Genomic DNA, 25,878 nt, shown 5'->3' on the forward strand with positions numbered 1-25,878 from the left:
AACAATGAAAAGTAAAAGTTGAATAGTGATAGATATATATTAAAATTGAAAAGCAGCACTGGCATCCTTTTACAACTGGTTTACCTCAAAGTCTATCAGCTGCAGGTCAGCTATCAGTGTCACCAGCAGGCCACTGTTGTACAGCTCCTGTGCCAGCTGAGCCACTGCTTCAGTCGGGGGTTCCTTTTCATTTGTACCACACAGAATTTCTTTCATTGCTTGCAGTGATTTTGACACTTCTTCTGAAGCCTAGTGAGCAAAACATATGCTAACATTTAAAAGAATAAAAATTTTTAGGCCATTAACAAACAAGTAATCCCAAAAAAGCTACTTCTTGGGCCCTGTTTATTTATAATCAATGGTACAGTTACAAACAAGCCAAAATAGTAACCACTGCCTTTTTTATTTTGGAAAACATTACTAAAATTTACTTATATAAAAAAGCTCTCTTGCATTTCTACTTAGGCAACATAAATTCAATAATCTTTTAAACCACACTCATTGTCTAATTTTGCTAGCAATTCAATATAAATTTTACTCTTGAAAACTGATTCCATTTTGAAGATTTATCAGTAGCTACTAACCTTTATTTAAAGCACCGTGTTAAGGTTTTTCAGCAAATCCCTACTCTTCCGATTTTTGAATGGTCCAAGTATAAAATTGTAAGTTTTCAAAACTCATAAACTTCTTTGTTAATCCATTTTTTCCTCATATGTAATCACTGTCTTCTTTGCTATCTATGAAACTTAAAAAAAACTCACTATATTTTAAAGAATACTAGGCAAATCCATAGAGGCAGAAAGTACATAGATTAGTGGGTGTTAGGGCCTGGGAGAGAGGAAAAAAAGGAATGGCTGCTAGTGGCTATAGGGTTTCTTTCGGGGTGATGAAAATGTTCTAGAATTAGATAGTGGAGATGGTTGCACAACCTTGTGAATGTACTGAAAACCAGCAAATTGTACACTTTAAATAGTGAATTATATGGTATGTTAATTATATCTCAATTTAAAAATCTTTTAAACTAATGTAGATAGGAAAGAAGAGCAGGCTAGTTAATTTCTCTGAAATTTTAAAAGAAATATACTTTTATTACTTTTAAGTATAATACTATAATCATTATAAATGAAGAAGGAAATGAGTAGAATAAGGCAACTTACATAAAAATAACTCATGGTAGCATGACACTACTTTTATTATTTATTATTTTTTAATTTTTCTCTGGCTCTGCTTCTTGGGTGACACTACTTTTATTTATTTATTTATTTTTGAGACAGTTTTGCTCCTGTCACCCAGGCTGGAGTAGAATGGCACAATCTCAGCTCACTGCAACCTCTGGCTCCTAGGTTCAAGCGATTCTCCAGCCTCATCTTCCCTAGGAGGTGGGATTACAGGCACCCACCACTATGCCTGGCTAATTTTTGTTTTAGTAGAGATGGCGTTTCACAATGTTGGCTAGGCTGGTCTCAAACTCCTGACCTTAGGTGATCCACCCACCTCGGCTTCCCAAAGTGTTGGGATTACAGGCATGAGCCACTGGGCCTGGCTGACACTACTTTATAAAGTAATTTTTCATATACTTTTAATAGCCTGACTGAAGCAATCCTTAATGTACTAAAGACTGGAAGCATCTTAAATTGTGAGATATATCCACAGAAGAGGGCTTTAAACATACATAGAGAGTATGTTTAAGAGAGAGTTAAGAATAATCATAAAGGAAACATCTTTGTGATCATCACTCAGTCAAGAAACAGAACATTTTCAGCACCTAGGAGTCACCTGAAGACCCTTTCAGCTTAGATGTAAATACTTTTATATCTATTGTGACAAACATGTCTTGTCTTTTCTTTACAGTTTTCATACCTATGTATGCATCCCAAAACAATATAGATTAGTTCCACTGATTTTGAACTTTATGAACCAGCACATTACCCTTTCATGATTTGCTTCTTTCAGTCAACATTATATTTGAGAAATGCATCTATGCTGTGGCATATAGGCAGAAAGTCTTTAATTTTTATTGCTTTCTAGTGTTCCACCCTAATGCCCTATGCCACAACTTTTTTTTACTGGTTCTACTGTTCATGGACATTGGATTGTTCCTATTGAGGGGTTTTTGCAAACTACAATGCTATGAAAATTCGTGTACATTTTTCCTGGTGTAGATGTGCAAGAATATCTCTAGAGTTTATACCTAGGAGTGGCACTACAGGATTTTAGTTTGTGCATATTTTTGTATTTCACAGACAATACTAAACTGGCTTCCAAAGCAGTTATATCAACGTATACATCATCATCCACAGTTAATGAAAGTCCTCATTGCTCTCCATTCTTGACAACACTTAACATCATCACACCTTTTCATTTTTGCCAAGACAGGAGTTGTGTAATGTGAATTTATTGTGTTTTTAGTTGGCCTTTTCGTAATTAGTAAAGAAAATGTATAAAAGATGTTTTTTTTCTTTTTTCCATCTTTTACCACTTAGATTTATACTTGTAAAAAGTCCATTTTTCTTCTATTTAGGTCAAGATTTGGCTCAATATTACAAAGTATAATGGAATTAAAATAAGCTATTTCTATACCCCTTATAGAATTCAAGATTGTATCATTTACTGGAATAGAAGACTACTATGAACTTGAGTATTTATTTTATAGATATCTTGAATCTTGTCATAAACTAGTCACTTTAGAGAGAAATCGAATATATAGGATTCAATATCCCTTTGAAGGAATAACTAACATTCCTGTTGAGGAAGCCCCACTTAATAAGACCTTAAAATTATATGAAAAGGAGATTTGCTGTAACAGAAACTATCAGTCAATCTTCAAATAAAAAACTTTTTACCTTTCATGTCAATGTAACATTACACACCATTATAACCTTTTAGGCTTTTAAGCTGTGTAGTCTAGAGGGACCCAGTGTTGGTCAGAATCTCTAGAGAGTAAACCTAAAGTTCATCACAACAGACTAAACAATAATCAGTTGCATAAAACCTGAAATCAACTTAAATCTATTTATAGAGACCCCATGTGCACATCACAGGCCATATTTTGAATTCCTCGTTAAGCTTTTACACTGATGTTTGGCATTGCAATGCATGTACTTTAATCATAATGTTACTGTTTTAGCTCATACCTTGTCTGTCTTTTTGTCTTGCTTTTCCAAAACGGCCAAATTGTCTTTCAGGATTTTCACAATTTCTGCTGGATTTTTGTGTGATTTACTAAACAAAGGCATTCTTTTCATATGTAGAAATCTCTTCTTCCAATATGGAATGCTAAAAACAAATAAGCCAACAAAAATTACAACTTTAACTCTTAATATGCTTAAATTTGGAACCAATATGTCGTATAAATTTTTAACAACATGAATTAGGTAATCTGAAACATTAAAAATGATCAAATTAAAATGAGTTCCAAGTTTTATGCCAAATGTAAATACATATAAAATATTTTTTAAATGTATTTTTAAAGTTTTGCTTGAAACTTTTTATACAAAGTTTAAAATCTTTTCTGCAATAGAAATATAAGGATTATGCAAGAAATAATTTTAGAGTCTAAGCTGATATGTAAAACTAGATATTTTGAACAACGGAATAATAATATATTCTATAATATTAAGCTGTATGTATTCTATAATGTTTAGCTACTATTATTACAAGAAGGTCTATGACATAGTTAATGAATTATTTCACTAAAGAGAAAGGCACAGTAGTTGGGAGATGATTCTATCTTAAATGCCCTAGACATTTCTGGCTCTTTGAGTTAATTATACTTTTTTCCATTATTAAAAAAAAAACTTATCCTCTGAATGCATAATACTCAATGTTCAAATATTTTGCATTAAAGTAGAATTTTAAAAAGAAGCCAAATGCATTCATATATAGACATACCAAGGAGATACTGTAGGTTCAGTTCCAGACCATTGCAATAAAGCAAATTTCTCAATAAAGTGAGTCACAAAATGTATTTGGTTTCCTAGTACCTAAAAAAGTTATATTTATGCTATACTGAAGCCTATAAAGTATGCAATAGTATTATATCTAAGAAAACAATATGTATGACTTAATTTATAAAAATATTTATTGCTAAAAATGCTAATGATCATCTGACCCTTCCTTCAGTGAGTCCTAATCTTTTTGCTGGTTGCAGAGTCTTGCATGAATGTTGGTGGCTGCTGACTGATCAGGGTGTTGGTTGCTGAAGGCTGGAGTAGCCGTAGCGATTTCTTAAAAGAAGACAATAAAGTTTGCTACTTTTACTGACTCTTCCTTTCATGAAAGATTTCTCTATAGCGTGTGATACAGTTTGTTAGCATTTTACTCCCAGTAGAACTGCTTTCAAAATTGAAGTCAATCCTCTCAAACCCTGCCACTGCTTTAACAGCTATGTAATATGCTAAATCCTTCATTGTCATTTCATCTTCACCAGCAGATTCCACCTCAAGAAAACACTTTGCTCATCCATAGAAGAAACATTCCTCATCTGTTGAAGTTTTATCATGAAATTGCAGCAATTCAGTCACATCTTCAGGCTCTACTCCTAATTCTTGTTCTTTTGTTATTTCCACCACATTGGCAGTTACTTCCACCACTAAAGTCTTGAACCCCTCAAAGTTATACATGAGGGTTAGAATCAACTTCTTCTGAACTCCTGAAAATATTGATATTTTGACCTCCGCCCATGAATCACAAGTGTTCTTAATGGCATCTAGAATGGGGAATCTTTTACAGCAGGTTTTTCTATTTAGTTTGCCCAGATTCATTAGAGGAATCACTATCTGTGGCAGCTTTCACCTTATGAAATGTAATTCTTTAGGGTTTTAAAAAAACTTTTATTAGAACAATATGAACATATGAAATGTATTTCTTTAGCAAGTCTGAAAAGTCAAAGTTACTCCTTTGTCCATGGGCTGCAGAATGGGTGTTAACAGGCGTGAAAACAACATTAATCTCCTTGTATACCTCCACCAGAGCTCCTGGATGATGAGGTGCACTGTCAATAAGCAGTAATATTTTCAAAGGAATATTTTATTCTGAGCAGTGGGTCTCAACAGAGAGCTTAAGATATTCAGAAAACCATGCTGTAAATAGATGTGCTGTCATTCAGGCTTTGTTATTCCATTCATAGAGCACAGGCCAAATAGATTTAGCATAATTCTTAAGAGCCCTAGGGTTCGGGGGATGGGAAATGAGCACTAGCTTCTACTTCAATTCACCAGCTGCATTAGCCCCTAACAAGGGAGTCATCAGCTTGTCCTGTAAAGCCAGGCACTGACTCCTCCTTTCTAGCTATGAAAGTCCTAGATGGCATCTTCTTCCAATGCAAAGGTGTTCCATCTGCGTTGAAAATCCGTTTTTTTGTGTGGCTATCCTCACCAATGATCTCAGCTAGCTCTTCTGGATAACTTGCTGCAGCTTCTACGACAGCATTTGCTGCTTTCCCTAGCACTTTTATGTTCTAGAGATGGCTTCTTCCCTTAAACCTCATGGAGTAAACCTCTTTTAGCTTCAGACTTTTCTTCTGCATCTTCCTTACCTCTCCCACTCTTCACAGAACTGAAGAGAGTTGGGGCCTTGCCCTGGACTAGGCTTAAGAGAATGTTGTGTCTGGCTTGATCTTCTATCCAGGTCACTTAAACTTTCTTCATATTAACAATTAGCTGTTTTGTTTTCTTATTATTAGTGTTTTCATTGGAGTAGCACTTTTCATTTTCTTCAAGAACATTTCCTTTGCATCCACAGCTTGGCTAACTTACTGATGCAAAAGCCCTAGCTTTCAGCCTGCATCAGCTCTGGATACGCCTTCCTCACTTTTGATATAAAGTGAGAGATACGTTACTCTTCTTTTTACTTGAACACTTAGAGGCCACTATAGGGTTATGAGCCGGACTAATTTCAGTATTGTTGCATCTCAGGGAACAGGGAGGCCTCAGGAGAGTAAGACAGGGGAAAGGCCAGTTGATGGAGCAGTCATAACACAAGCAACATTTATTGATTACGGGCACAGTTTGTAGTGTCCTGAAACAATTACAATAGTAACATCAGAGATCATTGATCACAGATCACCATAACAGATGTACTAACAAATGAAAACGTTTGAAGTATTGTGAGAATTAAAAAAATGTATCAAGAGATACAAAGTGAGCACATGCTGTTGAAAAAATGGCACCAATAGACTTCCTCTGTACAGGGTTGCCATAAACCTTCCATTTTTCAAAAACACAGTGTCTTCAAAGCACAATAAAGGTGAAACACAATAAAATAATGTATACCTGTAATTGCTTTCTTTCTCCCTGTAGTTCTACAGCACTAAGGGAAAGATATATAATTGTAGGAATTTTAAATACTCTCTGACATCAAAACAGAGTACAAATTATGACATAGTACCACAAAGATAATATGATATGATTTTTGTCCATTATTACTCTCCTTGGTTCTCACTATAACAAGCTAATGCTAATTTTCTTAAATTAAACATTTTTTCAGGGCTTCCCTGTCAATCTGGTGGTTAGCTACCATTTTCTGATTCACTATCTCCCCTTTTCATCTGAAGGTGGGTTTGTTTATTTATTCATTGAATAAATAATCTGAGTAATTACTGAGCAGAGGCACTTTGCTAAATACTAGGGATAGAGCCACAAACAAGAAAAACACAATCCCTGCTCTTTGGAGCTTCTTATTAAGTGGCAAAAGTAAACACTTTAGGGGCAATGGTGTCATACAATGGGGAAATAACATATAGTATATTGCCTCAATACAATCTCTTTTCAAAAGTTATTTTCATATTTTACTATACCCACTTATTGTAATGAATATAATATTAGTTTAACAATGTTTTAAAATTTCATCTGATCATTATTCTTCCATTTTGGGATCCATATTTTGAAGGAAATAAAAATTCATACTCTTAAACTATACTTGAGTTCCAGCACCCAGACCCCCTGCAAATTAAGGCAGAACTCTCTTGCCTGCCCCAGTTCTTCTCAGACCATGGCCAGCCCCACTCCACTCCCAGACCAAACACCTCCCCCATCACCTGGAAACTTGGGGCTGTCCTTCTCACACCCTGGGCAACCATGCTGGTCACTGTATATGCATCTTCTCCAATCACATCATTTACCCCACTGGTGGTCATTTAAGCATTGAGCCAAGCAGCACTCAAGCCTTCTACACAAACACAAGACATGTAAACTCCCTCTAGTTGATTGACAACTGATCTACTGTAAGATTCAAAAGAAGTTAATCACCCCCATCTAGGTGTCGTTTGTTCTCTCTGTAAAATGAAGCTGTTCTTAAAGTAAGATTGTGCATCAGGGCTCTAGGTTATTCATCACTGTTCCACATCCATTCTGAGTCTTTAACTCCCAATATCTTATCATGGCCAAAGATAAAGTGATTAAGTGGGAAAAAAAGAAATGGAGAGGCCTGACAATGGTGCTTTAGGGGGATAAGGTAGTAGCAATTTTTTTCATAAAGTCTACCTTGGAGTTTTAAGAACATACATTATATTTCAGCAAAGCAGGCAGTGGGGACAGGAAAAGATGCATGTTAGTCCAAAAACTGACACTAGATAAATGCATTGAAAAGTGTGTTAGGCATTGAAAACTGTGTTGAGACCATGCACATCAACCTGCCCTCTGCATTAATTCTGACAGCAGGCCATGCAGCACAGAAATGTTAGTGGCCTGACAATGGCCCTCTTGTACTTTTCCTCTTCCAGGAGTTGGTAAGCAGAATAAACAAATAGTAGGTTGTTCTTTTTAATCATTATTAAATGAACACAAGAAAAGGAAATTAATGCCCTGAAGACTTGAGCAAGAAAGGTTGCTTCTGAAATTAATTCTCTATAAAGCTAGAACAGGCATAAATTTCAGAAAAGGAGACAAAAAGATCTTTTAGACAAAAAGAGAGCTGGCCAAGGTAAAAACATGCACACATAAACATACACATGCCCGAAATGCAGACTGGGAATCCCAAACCACATAGAGCAGAAGGACAATACAGAAAATGGATCTGGGGCAACTTCAGGGTACAAAATTAGTCTGCATGTATTCATTCAAAAAATATTTACTGAGCACTTATAACATACAAGGCACTGAACAAGGAAATACAAAACAAAGAAGCCTCAAAGGGCTCACAATGTAGTGAGAGGCACAGATACATCCAGAATTTTCCCAGAAGGTGAGAAAGGTCAAAAAAACTAAAATGAGAAAGAAAAGATATATAAGCTGTTAGATACATACCTTTATATCTATACAGGTATTTCATAGCAATATGAAGAAAATATAGTGTTATCCCCTAAGAGACAGGTATTACAACCATGGAGAGGGCAAGATAGGAAGCTAAAAACAATAAAGGAATTAAAAATGGAGCAGAATCAAAGATATAACAGCTTAAACAGAAAAACAATCTAAACTTTATCGTTCGAAAGGTTTTTCTAGTTGAGATTCATATTAAGACCCAACATTCAGTGTCTTGTGGCTTTTAAAATAAATAAACATTTCTTTCTCAAACTACATTCCAACAAAATGGCCTCAAAAAAACAAACAAATGAAAGCATAAAAATCAGATTGGTTTTGGACTTCCATGAACCAGATGCCCTAAGACCATGGAGAAAATCTAGAGTTCTGAGAAGGAAAATCTATAACCCCATAACTTAATCTTTAGCCAATATATCATTTATGTGTGAACAGATAGTGTATACTTACTAAAAGTGGAACAAAAAGATGAGATGGAATGAGGCCCACAAAGAGCTCAACAAAATTAATGCTAAAAAATCAGAAATAGTTCTTGAAAAGGAGCCTTTATATTGTTGGCAGAACATGTGGGAGGGTGAGAATCTACAATTATAACTCATTCATATAGGAATAAAAATAAATAAGGATTCAACTAAAGAAGTTAAAAAGAAAACTGCCCCAAAAATCTCCAAGAAAAGATGGATGGAAATAATGATAGAAGTAGAAATAACTGAGTCAGAGAAGTGAAAGAAAAGGAAGAAAACCTCTGGTAGCTGTTTGGTCTGGGTTTCTAATGGTAGATCTGTCTTTCCTACTTCCCACCTCACCTCACCCCACCAAAAAGGTAGGAACATGACCCAGGTTGGGCAGAGTCTTTCCTGTCCTGGATGCAGCAACTGGCTAGCAAATAGATTGTGACACAGCCAATCAAAATAAAAAAGAAGAAAGGAAAGTGTTGATGAGAATGCTGAGAAAAGGGAACTCTTGTACGTTGCTGGTGGGAAGGTGAATTAGTACAGCCACTATAAGAAACAGTATGAAGGATATGTAAAAAAATAAAAATAGAACTACCATATGATCTAGCAATCCCACTTCTGGGTATATATTCAAAGGAACTGAAATCAATATGTCAAGGAAATATCTGTTCTTCCGTGTTCATTGCAGCCTTATTCACAATAGCCAAGACACGGAAGCAAACTAAGTGTCCATTAAAATATAAACGGATTAAAAAATGTAATGCAGGCTGGGGGCAGTGGCTCACACCTGTAATCCCAGCACTTTGGGAGGCCACGGTGGGTGGATTACTTGAGTCCAGGAGTTCAAGACCAGCCTGGCCAACATGGGGAAACACCATGTCTACAAAAAATACAAAAATTAGCTGGGTGTGGTGGCAGGCGCCTATAATCCCAGCTACTCAGGAGACCAAGGCACAAGAATTGCTTGAAATGGGTTTGGGGCAGAGGTTGCAGTGAGCCAAGATCATGGCACTGCACTCCAGCCTGGGTGACAGAACAAGACTCTGTCTCAAAAAGCAAAATATTGCTTTAAATAGATTCAAAGCAGGGACAAAAGGTATGGTCATCTTCACTAGATAAGGCCAAATTGCTTTCTCAAGTTTTTATGCCAGCTTATACTCTCATAGCTGTGTAGTGTGAGTTGCAGTTATTATTGCCCATCCTTCCCAACATTTGGGCCTGTCAGAATTTAAAAATTTTGCCAATATGACAGCTGTAAAAGGTTGTCCCATTATGGTTGGAGTGCAGTGGTGCGATAACAGCTTGCTGCAGTCTTGACCTCTTGGGTTCAAGCAGTCTTCTCACCTCAGCATCCTGAGTAGCTGGGACCACAGGCATATGCCACCACGTCCAGGTAACTTTTGTATTTTTAGTAGAGATGGGGTTTTGCCATGTTACCTAGACTGGCCTTGAACTCCTGGCTGATTTTAATTTTATGTAGAGACAGGGTCTCTGTATGTTGCCCAGGCTGGTCTCAAACTCCTGGGCTCAAGTGATCCTCTCACCTTGGCCTCCCAAAGTGTTGGGGTTAGAGGTGTAAGCCACCACACCTGGCCCATACTAGCTTAACTTTCTTATTCTGTACATTTCCTAATTCTACACTTTGCCCATTTCATATTTGAAAAAAATTTTTAGAGACAAGTTCTCGCTCTGTTACCCAGGCTGGAGTGCAGTGGCACAGGCACAGCTTACTGCAGCCTCAAACTCCTGGGCTTAAGTGATCTTCCTGCCTCAGCCTTCCAAAGTGCTGGGATAAGAGGCATGAGCCACTGTATCCAGGTACTTTGCCCAGTTCTTTAAGGTGTCTGAAGAAAGACATACCACCCGCCAATACCAACTAATATAGTCCCTCACTATTAAATATAAATCACATGCAAGAATCATGAGGCATTTGATGAAAATCAAGAATGTAAAAGACAAATATAAAAATAAATAGAGCAAACCCTGGGGGGATGGTAAAAATTATATTTATAGCCAGAAAAGATATGCTATGCTATCACACCATAAAATAAGAACAGGCTGCTATGAAATAAAGTCAACAGTGAATGAGAAAACATTCTTGGAACTAAGAACATGCAATGCAATAGGATAGCTGATTGGTAGAAGGGTATAGAATTGAAAAACAAATCCACAATTTAAAGACCAAGCCATGGAAATCTGGAATGAAGAGTAAAATACAAAGAAAAGCAAAGAACTAATTCAGAGAAAAGTTGGAAATATACAGGATAGAACTGGAGAGCCAATATTGATTGAATATAAATTCTTAAAGGAAAAGAAAAAAAACAGAGATAACAGATAAGAGTGAGTAACGAATACATCAACAAGTAAAAAGGAAGAAAAATTCCTAGAGCTGAACATGTCTTCAGATTTAACTAATGGTTATCATACAGAGGGAATAGAAAAAGGCCTACTCCAAGATACACTGTGAAATTTCTGAACTCTAAAGAGAAATCCCACAAACTTCCATAAAGGGGAAAAATCTACAGTGGCACCTAAGAACCAGACTGTCAGAGTGGAATCAGGATTAGTAACTTGACACCAAATGATAGAAGACAGTGAAACACAGTTTACATAGTTTCTAGGGGAAAAGATTTTTAACCTAGAATTCTATATTTAACCAATTATGCAGATGTGAAGGCAAAGTAAAATTACCTAAGGACGAAGATGGTAAAGAAGTAGGAGGAACAGAAAGGAAGATGGAGGAGAAACAGAAAAATGAGGAAACAGCTGAAAAGCAGGCAGTTGAGCAAAGAAACCAATAAAATGTATGGTTAAGTCTAAGTAAAGGTGGATAATGTGTCTGTGATGCTTAATATGACTGCTAAAAACTTACTCCTGACGTATTCTGATAGAGGCAAAATGTGCTTTAAAAAAATCCAACAATCTGGAAAAATACAACTAAAATTATTTTATAACTTTATTCAAGGAAAATGATAGAATAATGATTAAATCACAATAAAATTTAAATGTTTTTGTCATGCCAAACTAATTTAAGTCTGGGTTTTCTAAAATCATATCACACACAAATTAAGATAAACCTGTCTCTTGTATTATTTATTAAACATTTAATGATGAATATTAGAATAATAGGAGTAGGTTACAACCACTAGAAGGAGAAAAAGCGGGAACAAAAATAATTTGACCAAATCAGCAAGAACCAGGAATGAAAAGGAAAGTACAAACTAGTAAACAGAAAATATAAAACAATATGGAAGGAATAAGAGCAACTAATAATTACAATACGTACAAATGTGTTAAATTCTATTACTAAAAAACCAATACTCTCAAATTGGGTTCACACACACACACACACACACACACACGACACTTCTCCTCTAAATTCTGCAAGAGCCATAATGAAAACAAAATCACACATGTTCAGAATAAAAGGATGCAAAAATATATATCAAGCAGTAAGTATTACAACATGAATATAAGAAATATGAGTTTAAGACAAATCATACACACATACACACATAGAGCATTTAATATATGTATTTAGCTGTCACAAACAGGATATATGGAGGTTATACTACATATACAGTGTATGTAACAGATATAATACATAGTCAATTACCCTTATAAATTTAATATTATTTTATATGTATATTAGGTACAATAAAGGCTATATTAAATAATTTTAATTTGGTGAACCTTAATATTCTCTAGGTAGAACAAAGAAGTCATTGCTTGAAAGAGAAAACAGAGAAGTCTGGTAGGGAAAGAGATAAAAGATAGCTACTGACAGAAATGAGGACTGGAGCTACTCGGAAAGCAATCTAAATTATTTTCAGTTCAAATATGTTCAACGTAGACCCTAAGTAAAATTCTGGCTAATAAAAATCAAAGGCTGTATTTACAAAATAATTTAGCAAATCAGGTTTTTAATAATAGAAAATTGATGAAAATAAATTGTGTCAGTAAGTCAAATAAAAATGATCTCAGTGGCCTATGAAAAGGGTACCCAATAAAATTAAAAGCAACAGAGATATAAATCTTAGCTCAATTTATAAAATCATGGTTAATGGAGGCATTCTTACTAAGAAAAGATATAAAACAAAGATCATCACAATCACTATCATTACCGTATGTTATGGTCAATGCATTAAAATATAAAACATAAATGATAAAAAAGTTGGGAAGGATGTGAGAAAATTGTAATTAAGAGACAATATGATCATATACATAAAAATATGAGCAACTGAAATTAGTAGAAGTTATGCCAAGTAGTTAAATACATGATAAATATACATACAGCTTTCACATATAAGCAATTGCCAGTCAGAAAACATAATGAAAAGCATATTCTGTTCATACTGGCAACTAAATATGTACAAAATCTATACCAGATGTGTATTTTTTAAAAATATAAAACCTTAATTTCAAAAATAGCATAATTATTGTTCCTGAAATAGAAAACCAACAAAACAGAGAAATAGAGATGTAGAAATAGAAGACGTCTATTAATCTATTCGTCCCTTCAGCTAGCCATCTTTCTAATGTTATATTCACAGAATGATTCTAGAATGTGGCTTATCTTATCTTAAGGATATTATCTAAATTATGAGATTTGTGATGGTTTAATTTTTTTCATGTATGTATTTTTCTGCATTGCTATAATAAGCACATTTCTTTTTTATGAAATAATAGATTTGTGGAGAAAACCTACATAATTAAGATAGGAAAGATCTGAGGTTAAAAAAAAAACCCTATTTTGTCTTGAATAGGCAGAATAAATTTTTAAACGTCAGTTATTCCTAAAGTCCATAGTTTGATACAGTGCCAATCAAATGTGCAAAAACATTTTTTGGTATCTAAATTTAGTCAAGAATACTAAATAAGCAAGAATAAAAAATTTTAACAAGGAAGATTACTTAAGAGGAAACTGTAACACAGTAGTAGCACAAGAAACAAACACGTCAATGAACAATACAGCCCAGATATAGATGCTAACATAAATGACTTTCAGATTTCTGGATATAAAATGGTTTCTCTAATTTTAGAAGTGATGAAATAAATTTCAAAGTAAAAGACCAACAAATCAAAGTTAATACAAATATGCCACAAAAATAAAAATTTGAATTTCTATAGATAAAACAATTAAAAATTACAGGAAAACAACAAACTAGAGAATTCTGTGATATGAATCTGAAAGATGGAGGGCTAATATCATCACAACAGATCTCTTTAATACAATTAAGATAACCATTAAGGAATTACACAGATAAAGGAAAACTATAAAAGAGGAATTATAGTTAATAAACTTATTAGTAAATGTTTAACCATTCTCTATAATAAAAAAAATGCAAACTCAAAGTGAAAGACTATTTAGTCCATTATGTTACGAAGTTTTTTGTTGTTTTGACAACTCAGTTCTAATGATGGTATTGTGCAACAGGCTCTCATTTCTTACTGGTGGAAATATAAATTGGACAATAATTTGGCAAATATGAATCTAGAACCTTAAGATGTTCACAACCTCTGGCTTTTTAGTAATTCCACTGTCCTAGGAAAATAAACCAAAATAAGGGATTATCTTCATATGCAAAAACGGTTTACTGCAATGTTTATTATTATCATAAAAAACTGAGAAATATCTAATCTGACAGAGGGGAATAATTAAACAAATTGTGATATACCCAGTTAATGGAACATCAGTATATGTCATAGATTTTTTAAACTTTTAAACTTTTTAAATTTTTTTACATTTTAACATCTTCAAAGCTTAGGTGAGTCTTACAATAATTGGTGCCTTACACTAATAGGCAAGTTCTTTTCTTTCTTGGTTGCACTAAAGTAACCATATGTCTTACAACCAGAGACTTCTTAAATTTGATGAAATACCATCTATGAAAATATTTCCAAAGAATGTGAAATAGAATGAAAATGTTAATGTTAAAAACAGCATTCCATATTACAGAGCATAACTATAACTATGTAAAGCAAACAAAAACACAAACACACAAAACCTATATATAGAAAAAATATTCTTGAAATGTTAACAGTGATTGCCTCTGAGTGGTACAGTTCACTTGTGGATGCTTAATTTTCTTCTTCCTTCAAATGTTCTTGCTTTTTCCAAAGTTTACATCATAGATTATGCAAATGCTTTTATAGTAGAAATGCCTCTCTTAAATGGTATTTTGAATGAATAAACAACCATTTTTTTAAAAGTTCAAACTGTGGAATATCTGATTGTCATGTCTTTTCAAAGCATTATTCAAACATGATTCCTTTGGCTATAAAGTTTCATAAAGAGCAGTACTTGGCTCAGATTCTAGAGAGAAAGCCAAAAAAGATCATCTAACTCTGCTCCCAGGGAACTCATGCCCTGTAGATTTTGTAGTAGATTTTGGCAGCATTCTCTTTCCTGATACATAGTAAAATATTTCATATTTCTAACTTGTGTGTGAGCACCATTGAAGATGGTCCAAAGACAACCACTCAAGTGAGTCATCTGAATATGTTCAGTGACATAAATGGAAAGAAGAGTTGGCAGTGGGGCGGTGGGAAAGGACCTAGGGGAAGAGCCACTTGGAGTATTAAACGCCCTTGTTGTTATCCCACTTAAAGTATTTCAAAGGGAATAAACATCTGTAGGTGGCTAATGAGTATTTCCAGGCCTTTATATCTAATCTCCAACTATGCTATTCAATAATAATTTGAGACCAGGTGCAGTAGCTCACACCTGTAATCCTAACACTTTGGGAGGTCAAGGCTGCAGTGAGCCATATTTGTGCCACTGCACTCCAGCCTGGGCAACACAGTGAGACTCTGTCTCAAAAAATATCTTTTTTTTTTTTAAATAACGTTTTGAATGTCAAAGGTTTCCTAGCAAAACTGAAGGGAGTGAGAAATTTATCTCTGAAGCCAAAAGAGAAGTCTCAACATTTCCAGAGGTATAACCAAACTGCTAACTCATTTTAAGAAAAGCAACTTAAAAATGAACCTTCACATAAGTTTATTTTACAATCAACAATGAGTTAGAGAGGAACATTTCCAAATTTATTTCTGAGAGCTTGTTAATGTAACTTAAAGCATAGGAACCTTCTGTTAAACTAAAATAATTAAAATAAATCTACCACCACATTAAAAAAAAAACGTCAGGGCTGGGCACAGTGGGTCACACCTGTAATCCCAGCACTTTGGAAGGCTGAGGTGGGCAGATCACATGAGGTCAGGAGTTCGAGACCAGCCTGGCCAACATGGTGAAACCTTGCCTCTACTAAAAATACAAAAAGTAGCCAGGTATGGTGGTGCGCTCCTGTAATTCCAGCTACCCAGGAGTCTGAGGCAGGAGAATCACTTGAACCAGGGAGGCAGAGGTTGTGCCACTGCACTCCAGCCTGGGTGATAGAGCAAGATTCTGTTTGAAAAAAAAAAAAAAAATTCAGAAAAGTTCAAGGATACCATTATTTGATCTGTATTCCAAATAGGATTCACAGATAGAAGGAAATGAAATCAAATGTACATGGCAAATAATGTGCCTATAATATTCATTTTTGAAAACTCAGTGGAATGGAGGTTCCATGAGTACATACATATGTCAATGCTAATTGAACCGTTCTCTTAAAATGGGTGCATTTGATTATATGAAAAATTTAAAACAAAAATGTGCACCTTAAAGTTCTACTGTATTTGCTGTATCCAAGAAGACTCTCCCCAAAAAAAGGGAATTTAGAATTGCCTTCACAAAGATGATTAAGTCACAAAACATATCATTATATATGTAATACCATATCCATTTTGAAGCATATTCTATATGTCAAAGGATCTTCCAACAGTATCTTCTATGCTTCAATTTTTCCATTTGGAAATATATATCCCTAATGTGATTAGAAAGCACCACAACTGAATTTTGTGCTTGAAAACCTATAGACATGAGTGAAACAATAAAGTATAAATAAAGATTTTCACTGATAATCCTTTTTCTCAGTTCAAAATAACTAAGAATGACTTATTTTTTATAAGTTTCATTAACAGAATTTGAGGGAGAGGCATTTTCTAAAAATGGGCATTTTTTCCATTTACACAGAAATGGAAAAAAGCTGTGAGGAGCTTTTTATGAGTCCCATTCATCTGGAAGCCTCACTCAGACTTACATCAGAATAAAAACTCTTTTATAAGAAAACTCATGTCCCTTGTTAATCACTCCTTATTTCTAATGTACAGTAACACTAAAATAAATTTTAAAAAAGAATTAACATATGAAGTTAGGAATATATATAACTACCAATACATTTATTATCTAAGGATCCTACTAGACTACTGTAATTCCAGAAAAAAAAAACCAATAACCTTATTCACTAGGTTCATACTAATATTTCTGTTGACAGCTCCAGTCATTTCTACCTTCCAAAATGTCCTACCTTTATTAGATATTAATAATTGTCAATGATTGATAATTTTATATTAGAATTTTACAATCTCAATTAATAGCAGAGATCTGAACCTAAGTCAGTATTTTCAAAAACTGGTAACTATCATTAAAGCATTAGATCTCATTGAAATTCACAAATGGTTACTCTTTAAAATAGAGAATTATCAAGGGAAACTCATAATTCATTTTTCAGTCTTTCTTGTAAGCACATACATATTACACATAACAAATTCTGATTACTGTTATTGATATTAAGACATGATTTATAAGAATAGTGTGAAATACAATGATTTCATAGCCTCAGTAAGCCCTGTGTCTATTACCTGTCAATCTATAAAAACTTTAACATGAGAGAGTAGAGATGAAAGTGAGTTTGCCAAAGTTATCTGCTATCCCAGAGCTGTTTAAAGTTGATTTGGTTTTTCTGGCTGAGTAATTTAATATAATCTTTCATCCTTCCAGAGTTGGAAGGGACTATATGAGTTTCTCCTAGAAATTTAAGGCATTTAAGTCACAAAACAGGAAAGTATATTATCTCACTTATAAGCAGGAAAGATCTCTGCTCAATTAATTAGTGAAATACTTTGACTATAATTAATAGACATGCTAATATAGATTTTTTGGTTATGTGAATATCAGTTGAATATAATCTTTAAGCCACATTATAAATTCATATGTGCATGTAAACACAGACACATATATCCCAGAAATGGAAAATTGTGCAAATCTACCTTCATCCATTCAGTAAATATTTATTAAGAACCTATTATATACCATTTAAGATTACTCAAAATCTACTACATAATATTGAAAATAGACTAAAGAAAGTATTTCTTGATCAAATGGAAGAGATTTTCTGCCACTACAAATCATCCAAGATAACTGAAACCTGCATCTACTGTAGGATTTATTTCATTATTATTTCATACATATGCATATTGCATTACTGACTTTTAAATTTCATATACTGGCACTTCAGAGAGACCTTCAGGGCCGGTAAAGTTAATTTGCATAGACCCAAGACAAGTTTTCCAAATAAGCCACATTTCTTCATATGGGTCCTAGTAAACATTTGCAAATACATAATCCTCTAAGTTAAAGTTCACACCTGACTTTAGAATGTCCCATGTACTCAAGATACCTACCTTGTAAATTGCCTCCCCTAGTCACCATTCCTACTCGTTCAAGACAGCCACCAAGTTATACTACGGTCTTTTCTTGTTCTCTTAAGAGTTAGACCTATTCTGTCTTACTTTTGTTTTGTTCACATCTCACAATTCAATCAATTCTTGTCAGGCCATCTCTTTCTCATAATGAAAAACATATGCCCCTCTCTTTCCTTTTTTGGATATCTTGAAAAAATAACTCATTTCCATTTTTGTGAGCCAAAGAAACAGTTCAGTCCTCATGTAATAACTATTATCAGGTACCTATTATGTGCCACACACTGGGCTAGACCTTAGGAATGGCTAAGAATGAACTCAATGGCCAGAAATATTCTTGTAGCAAGAAAAAGAGAAATCTGATTTCAATGTCAGATTAGATCTCAAAAACAGTGCAATCAACCTTGAAAGCTCACAAAAGTACCCAAAAAACCCATAAGCATCCTTCCAAATAACTATCCACCTATTAACCTTGCTTTTCTTCAAGCATTAACATTTAGAATAAATAAAAATAATATCTTATCCAACATCAGTATTTTATACTTAGTTTCACCATTGGAATTGACTTGCTTATGTTTTTCAAGGTAGCAATGGTTTTTCTATAGTGTGAGTAAAATATACTCTTAGACTGTGATAAACACCCAACAGTCACTTGATAAACTGTTTTCCAGGGAACATTGGTTCTAAATTTCCAACAATCCACTCACAAGTAAACTTCTGAAATACAAAGCATTTGTAAATTGGGAATGCATTATTCTTTATTTCTATATTTACATTCCTACGGGCTTAGGAAATGGTACATCACTAAGGTAACACCAGTGAATGACTAGTTTAGAATAAAAAATTATTCTGCAAAGTGTGAAGCTGTAGGCAAGTAATTTTCCATCAGTCTAAGAAGGACTGAGCATGGGAAAATCTATTTAAAAAGTAAAAGTAAGTTTGTGATATTATCTCTCTGATACTTACTTTTAAGTGTAAGATACTCACTAGCCCAGAAAAGGTTTCCACAGACCAGCTGAGCTGTTTCTTATACATAGGTCAACAGTCTAAAAAAATAAAATAAAAACCCACAAAATCCCACAAAACAAAACCTGTTCTGCAGGCTTCTGTACACGTAGAGGAAATGTTAGAGAAAGTACAGCCATTTTATAGTCTATCTAGGGTACAAGCCCTTTTAATATGTTTACTAATACTCTGCAGAAGTTTTCATTTCTGTTGTTTTGCCTTAAAGGACTCACTTGAGTTGATAACTAAAGACATATATATTGCTTGAGGCTAGCAGAGGGTAGATTAGAAACTCTGCTTAGAGTGGTGCATCTTCATGCAGTGACTCAGTTTCACAGTTAACAACATACACTTCCTCCCTCCTACAGAAGAATGATTACATGCCTCCATCCATGCCTTTAAAAAGATGTATATAATTAGTATACACTCTCCTGTTTTAAGATTATACAAAGAAGGTTTTATTGGAATGTGAATAGATATTTTAAGAGTTTATTTTTTCCTTGCTCTATTGCTTATACAAACACACACACACACACACACACACACACACACACACACACATCAGGTTATAATTGCTCTTCAACGAATAAGATTATATGAGAGGAAAGCTTAGTATAAATTGTGAGAACAAAATAACTGCTTTATTCCTTACTTAGAAATCCAAATGCATTCATTCATTTTACATAAAGTAAGAAAACTCAGGTGTCACTTATTGGGTCTAACATAAGCAGTCAACATTTAAATTACATATCATTTTAATTAGTAGTATCAACATTTTTATTTAAATTATAAGAGAATGCTATAGTTTATAATACAAAACATCACAGTGATAATTTAAAATTTATTAACAAGAGACAGAAAGAGGTAACTTTTGAATTTTCATGCAGTTGAAAGAGAAACATGAAAAATGGTATACTGTACTGCCACTATTTTTGGAAACTCTTTGTAAATAAAAACCCATTTCCAAAATAAGATATTCCATGGACACAGAATAGTTGATAATAGTTCAAGTGCCTTAGGCAACAGAGAAGTATTGTTTTGTAGTTTTTTAAACCTCTCCTAGTAATAGCAATTCATTATGCACAAAGAAACAAGGTAACAGCATGGTTTATAATGAATAGATAAGTAATAACTACAGAACCTCAATTAAAATTAAAGTTTGCCGTATTTGTTCCATTTCTATAAACCAGTATGGATAACTTTGTTCATACTTACCAAATGTTACAGAAATGACTTGGCTTGTCTAAGCAACAAAACGTAGACACATGGTGAGGTGCTGAAGACAGCTCTTTCTTGAGCTCAAAGCACTTTAGATGAAGTAGGCTTTATCGTCCATTTAATAGAGGTTGCCTCCTATTACCAAGTGTGGCAGAGAAAAGAGTTTCCACAATTCTGTCTTGACTTTCTGTCTCTCTCTTTGAAGAGTAACAGTTACCACCGGAAAACGTTACCAGAAAATGATCACTTGAACACTCACATAGAGCAGCTGTAAATTTCCACTCTCTTTGCTTGCTCTCAGATTCCAAGCCTTGCTTGTCTCTTAATCTGTCACAGGCAGTTCTGTTTCTGGTCAAACCAGCTTGCTTATGCGTCCTCCTCTCTCTCTTTAACACTTGCTTTCAGATACGTACTGCAGTCACAGCTCCCTCTTTTACTTCCTCCCTCCCCAGTCCTGTAACGTCACAAGAATGCCTGTAAAGCTGAGGCAAAATAAACTCTTGAGCCAAAAAAGAAAAAAATCTAGAGATAAACACAATTTTTTCTCATTACGTTTTTCTGCCTTAAGTCTTATACTTGTTCGTGCACGGGGTTTTGTCAACTGATTTAACTGGCTTGACTATCTTGTTTAAAAATGGAAATAAAAGTTCTTAAAAAAAAAAAAAGCCTGTTGATAGTAATAATAACAGATTCACCTGTTAATATGCTAGCTCCTCAGGGAAGATGCTATTCCCAATTATAAGAAAGTGGAGCAAGTAAACACATAAGTACCTGTATTAGAAATTTAATCTTAAGATTTAAAAAGCAGGGAAGATTTTAGAATATTTATAATTTAATTTTAATAGTGTGATTTTATGAAAACCTAATGTATTTCTTAATATGGTATATTTTAAAACTTGGACCAAAATTTGCAGTTATAAAAGGGAAAGTTATAAAGAACACAGAAAAATATTGACACCAAAAACAATAGCTAGAGCAGCTTAATCATGTATGTGCAAACCAAATGTAATTATTGCAGTTGAAAAGAAGGTTTTTTCCCCTCAAGCTTTATTGGTCAGAATGCATAATACCTCTTATAAGAATTACAAAGGCTAAAGGCAACAAAAAATTATTAAAGTTATTATACATATATAATTATAGAGTAAAATAACAAAATTATGAAACTCTGTTTAAGGTTTAGGGATGAGGAATTAGGTGGAAAGCTGAGTGGGCTGGTGGTTGGCAGGCTTATATAGCATTTGTAGGATTCTTTGGAATTAGGAGGCAATGTATGCAGCTTGGAATAGGTGCTGGCTCTGTAGGATGCTAGTCAGATCCTGCTTTAGAGTTCTGTTCCAGCTTCTTAGCCCAAACCACTTTAGGTTCTCCACCTCCCACTATGTTCCCAATCAAAAGTCTTGGGCCCTTCTTCTACTGATGGATCTCCCAAGCACAGAAGGAACAAAAGTAGTTATTAGACCTATTATTAAGTAACACATTCTTATTCTCCACAGAATTAAAATCTCTCTAAGAATATAAGCTTAAGTAAAGTGAAAGGTAAATATCTATAAATAGTTGTTTATACACCTTAAGAAAAATAAGTCAGTAAAATTCAGCCTTAAAATATAGATGGCTTGATCTGGTTCATTTAAAGTAGACTTAAAACTTAACTATATTATACAGTTATTTGGTTATTTCTTAGTGCCTATGAAATAGGTATCAAAGATGACTAGATATTAGTCTTTCAATTAGTAGTTTTATACTTTATTTAGAGTTTTATTTCTTCTTTTTAAAGAGATATTAGATGGAAATAATTCTAAATCACTCAGGGTATGAAGTGCCTAGTATCTTGGGTTATACTCTAAGAGCTGCAGTATAATTTAAAAAATTTAATTTATAAAAGTGGTTCTTAGGGTAACTGCAAGGTTAATTTAAAATTGGGAGACTCTATATCAATCTACAATGGATTCAAAGGTACAAAGTCAAGTCAAGAAATTTAAAACATAAAATTACTATGATTATCTATGATTGTATATTTAATTCCTACTAAATACCATTCCACGTTTCCAACAGCAAGAGTGAAGAAATCTTACAATATACAGTAAATTGTGTTGAGTATTCAGAAGGATATTGCCTCAGTAGCAGAACCAAAGTAGTTTTATATTAAAGGTTGTTCTGGTTCCGCCTCATAGAGATCAAAAGTAAGCCTTGAAAGGACCAAATTATTTCCAAATAACTGCAAGCCAGAGTAAAATTTAAAAATATTTATATAATTTTTAAAAAATCTAGCACACAACAATGTAAAATTCACAATGTGTGGCATCCAGTCAAAAATCGCCAGGCGTGCAAAGAAGCAGAGGAAAATATAATACATAATAAGGAGATAATCATTAGAAACAGATTCTGAAATGACACAAATAATAGAATTAGTATACAAACACATTAAAACAACTATTAAAAATCTCTTTCATACATTAAAGAGGTATTAGAAAGATAAGAATGCTAAGGAGAGACATGGCAGATATGAAAAAGACCCAGATCAAATTTCTAAAAATTAAAACTACAATTTCTGAGAAAATGCTTATTCTGTTTTATGGAATGAAGTGTTGCCCAACTCTAGAATTACAAATAAGGCCAACTAAGATCTTTAAACAAAAAAACAAATGTACAAAAAAACCCCTATAAACTCTGTAATGAAAATTAACACCAAATGAGATGAACGGCAGACTGTACAGTGCAGAAGAAATGATTAGTAAAGTTGAAGACACAGTGACAGAACTTACTAAAATAAAGCATTGAGAGAAAAAAAGTTTAAAAAAAATTAAACTGTAAATTAACTCCAGATGGATTAAAGACTTAAACATAGGACCTAACACCATAAAAACCCTAGAAGAAAACCTTGGCAAAACCATTCAGGACATAGGCATAGGCAAGGACTTCATGACTAAACCACCAAAAGCATTGGCAACAAAAGCCAAAATAGACAAATGGGATCTAATTAAACTCTAGAGCTTCTGTACAGCAAAAGAAACAATTATTAGAGTGAACCGGCAACCAACATGTTGGGAAAAAAGTTTTACAATCTACCCATCTGACAAAGGGTTAATATCCAGAATCTACAAAGAACTGAAACAAATTTACAAGAAAAAAAACAAACTCATTCAAAAGTGGGCAAAGGATATGAACAGACACTTTTCAAAAGAAGACATATATGAGGCCAACAATATAAAAAAGGCCAACATATAAAAAAGTGCTCATCACTGGTCATTAGAAAAATGCAAATCACAACCACATTGAGTTACCATCTCACACCAGTTAAAATTGCAAGCATTAAAAAATCTGAAGACAACAGATGCTGGAGAGGATATGGAGAAATAGGAACACTTTTACACTGTTGGTGGGAGTGTAAATTAGTTCAATCATTGTAGAAGACAGTGTGGCGATTCCTCAAGGAGTTACAAATAGAAATTCCATTTGATCCAGCAATCCTATTACTGGATATATACCCAAAGGATTATAAATCGTTCTATTATAAATGATTATAAATAAATAAATGCTCATTGTGGCACTGTTTACAATAGCAAAGACCTGGAACCAACCCGGATGCCCATCGATGATAGACTGGACAAGGAAAATGTGGCACATATATATCATGGAATACTATGCAGCCATAAAAAACGATGAGTTTGGGTGCTTTGTAGGGACATGGATGAATCTGGCCATCATTCTCAGCAAACTGACACAAGAACAGAAAACCAAACACCACATGTTCTCACTCATAGGTGGGTGTTGAACAATGAGGACACATGGACACAGGGAGGGGAGCATCACACACTGGGGTCAGTTGGGGGGGGGGCTAGGGGAGAGAGAGTGGGGGGTGGGGAGGTTGGGGAGAGACAACATGGGGAGAGATGCCAGATATATGTGATGAGGGGATGGAGGCAGTAAACCACCTTGCCATGTATATACCTATGCAACAATCCTGCATGATCTGCACATGTATCCCAGAACATAAAGTACAATAAAAAATAAATTAAAAATAAAAACAAAAATGAACAGAGAATCCCTGAACTATGGGGAAACTTAAAAGAACCTAATGTATACTATATATACTACATATAGTCTTTGGGCCTTGAATAAACAATAGTAGTAGCCAAGAAATAGTTCTTACAGGCCTTGGGCATAACCCAGGACTGTGCTGGCTTCAGGTGTGACCCAGTATTGACCCAGCATAGTCCTAGCAATGGTGGTCACAAGAGGGCTTGCACCACCCCTCCCCCAACTGTATGCAGCTCAGCAAGGAGAAAAGACTCTCTTTGTTTGAGGGAACGTAAAGGAAGAGAACAAGAGACTGTCTGGTAATCCAGGGAATTCTCCTGGATCTTACCCAAGACCACCAAAGCGATATCTTCTCAAGTCTGCAAGTCACAACATTACTGGGTTCTGAGTGACCAAAGACTTAGATCACAAAACTTAATTAATTCCCTTTGAGTATTTGGAAACCCTTCTCAAGGACAGATCCATTCATCCTTGAGAGGTCTGAGAAAAAAATCAAAAAAAGGACAAGTACAAAAAAGCCCAGAGTGTGAAGATTAGAATAAATACCTAACTCTTCAATGCCTAGATACTGACAAACATCCAGAAGCATCAAGACCATCCAGGAAAACATGACCTCACCAAACCAACTACATAAGGAATCAGTGACCAATTCTGGAATGACAGAGATATGCAACTTTTCAGAGAATTCAAAATAGCTGTTTTAAGGAAGCTCAAAGAAATTCAAGATAACATATAGAAGGAATTCAGAAAGCTATCAGATAATATAACAAAGAGACTGAAATAATTAAGAATCAAGCAGAAATTCTGAAGCAGAAAAATTTAACTGAAAAACTAAAAAATGCATCAGAGTTTCTCAAAAGCAGAATTGATCAAGCAGTAGGAAGAGTGAGCTTGAAGACAGGCTATCTAAAATACACAGAGCAGTCAAAAGAAAAAAGAATAACACTAATGTAGCCTGCCCACTCTAGAAAAGAGCCTCAAGGGGACTCTCCAAGATGGCCCAATAGACACAACTCTGGTGTACAACACTCAGTGAGAGAGACGCAGAAATCCAGAGATCTGGATTACAGATCCAAGATGGTCAATCAGACACAATTCCAGCATACAACACCCAGCGAGAGAGATGCAGAAATCCAGGGATCTCCTAGCTCCAACTGAGGTCCCAGGTGCATTTCAATGGGTCTGGTCCAATGGTGAGCAAACAGGGCAGACTGAGGTGGGGAGGGGTGCTGCTTCACCCAGAAAGTACATCTGACCAGGGAGTTGGAGGCTCCCTCTCTGGCACTCCGGTCCAGATACAGCACTTCCCCCAAAGCCTCAGC

General features: G+C 34.6%; 1 protein-coding gene across 3 annotated transcripts in view; it reads right to left on the reverse strand.

The window, feature by feature from the left end:
- CAB39L (calcium binding protein 39 like) overlaps positions 1-24,487 on the reverse strand; it is a 94,130-nt gene extending 69,643 nt beyond the window's left edge. Inside the window, exons 1-3 of one of the 3 annotated variants that reach the window (XM_032294620.1) lie at positions 24,467-24,487; positions 3,135-3,276; positions 85-249 (exon numbers count right to left, since the gene is read on the reverse strand). In XM_032294620.1, the coding sequence (XP_032150511.1) occupies positions 85-249; positions 3,135-3,245 (276 nt within the window). In that variant the 5' untranslated portion in view covers positions 3,246-3,276; positions 24,467-24,487. Of the gene's footprint in view, positions 1-84; positions 250-3,134; positions 3,277-20,515; positions 21,104-24,466 lie in introns of those variants that run through there. The other 2 variants (XM_032294621.1, XM_032294619.1) reach the window with 2 other exon arrangements.
- Between the last annotated feature and the right edge of the window lie 1,391 nt (positions 24,488-25,878).

This window comes from Sapajus apella, unplaced genomic scaffold, assembly GCF_009761245.1.
Source record: "Sapajus apella isolate SASKATOON/1434 unplaced genomic scaffold, GSC_monkey_1.0 scaffold32, whole genome shotgun sequence".
NCBI classification, from domain to species: domain Eukaryota; kingdom Metazoa; phylum Chordata; class Mammalia; order Primates; family Cebidae; genus Sapajus; species Sapajus apella.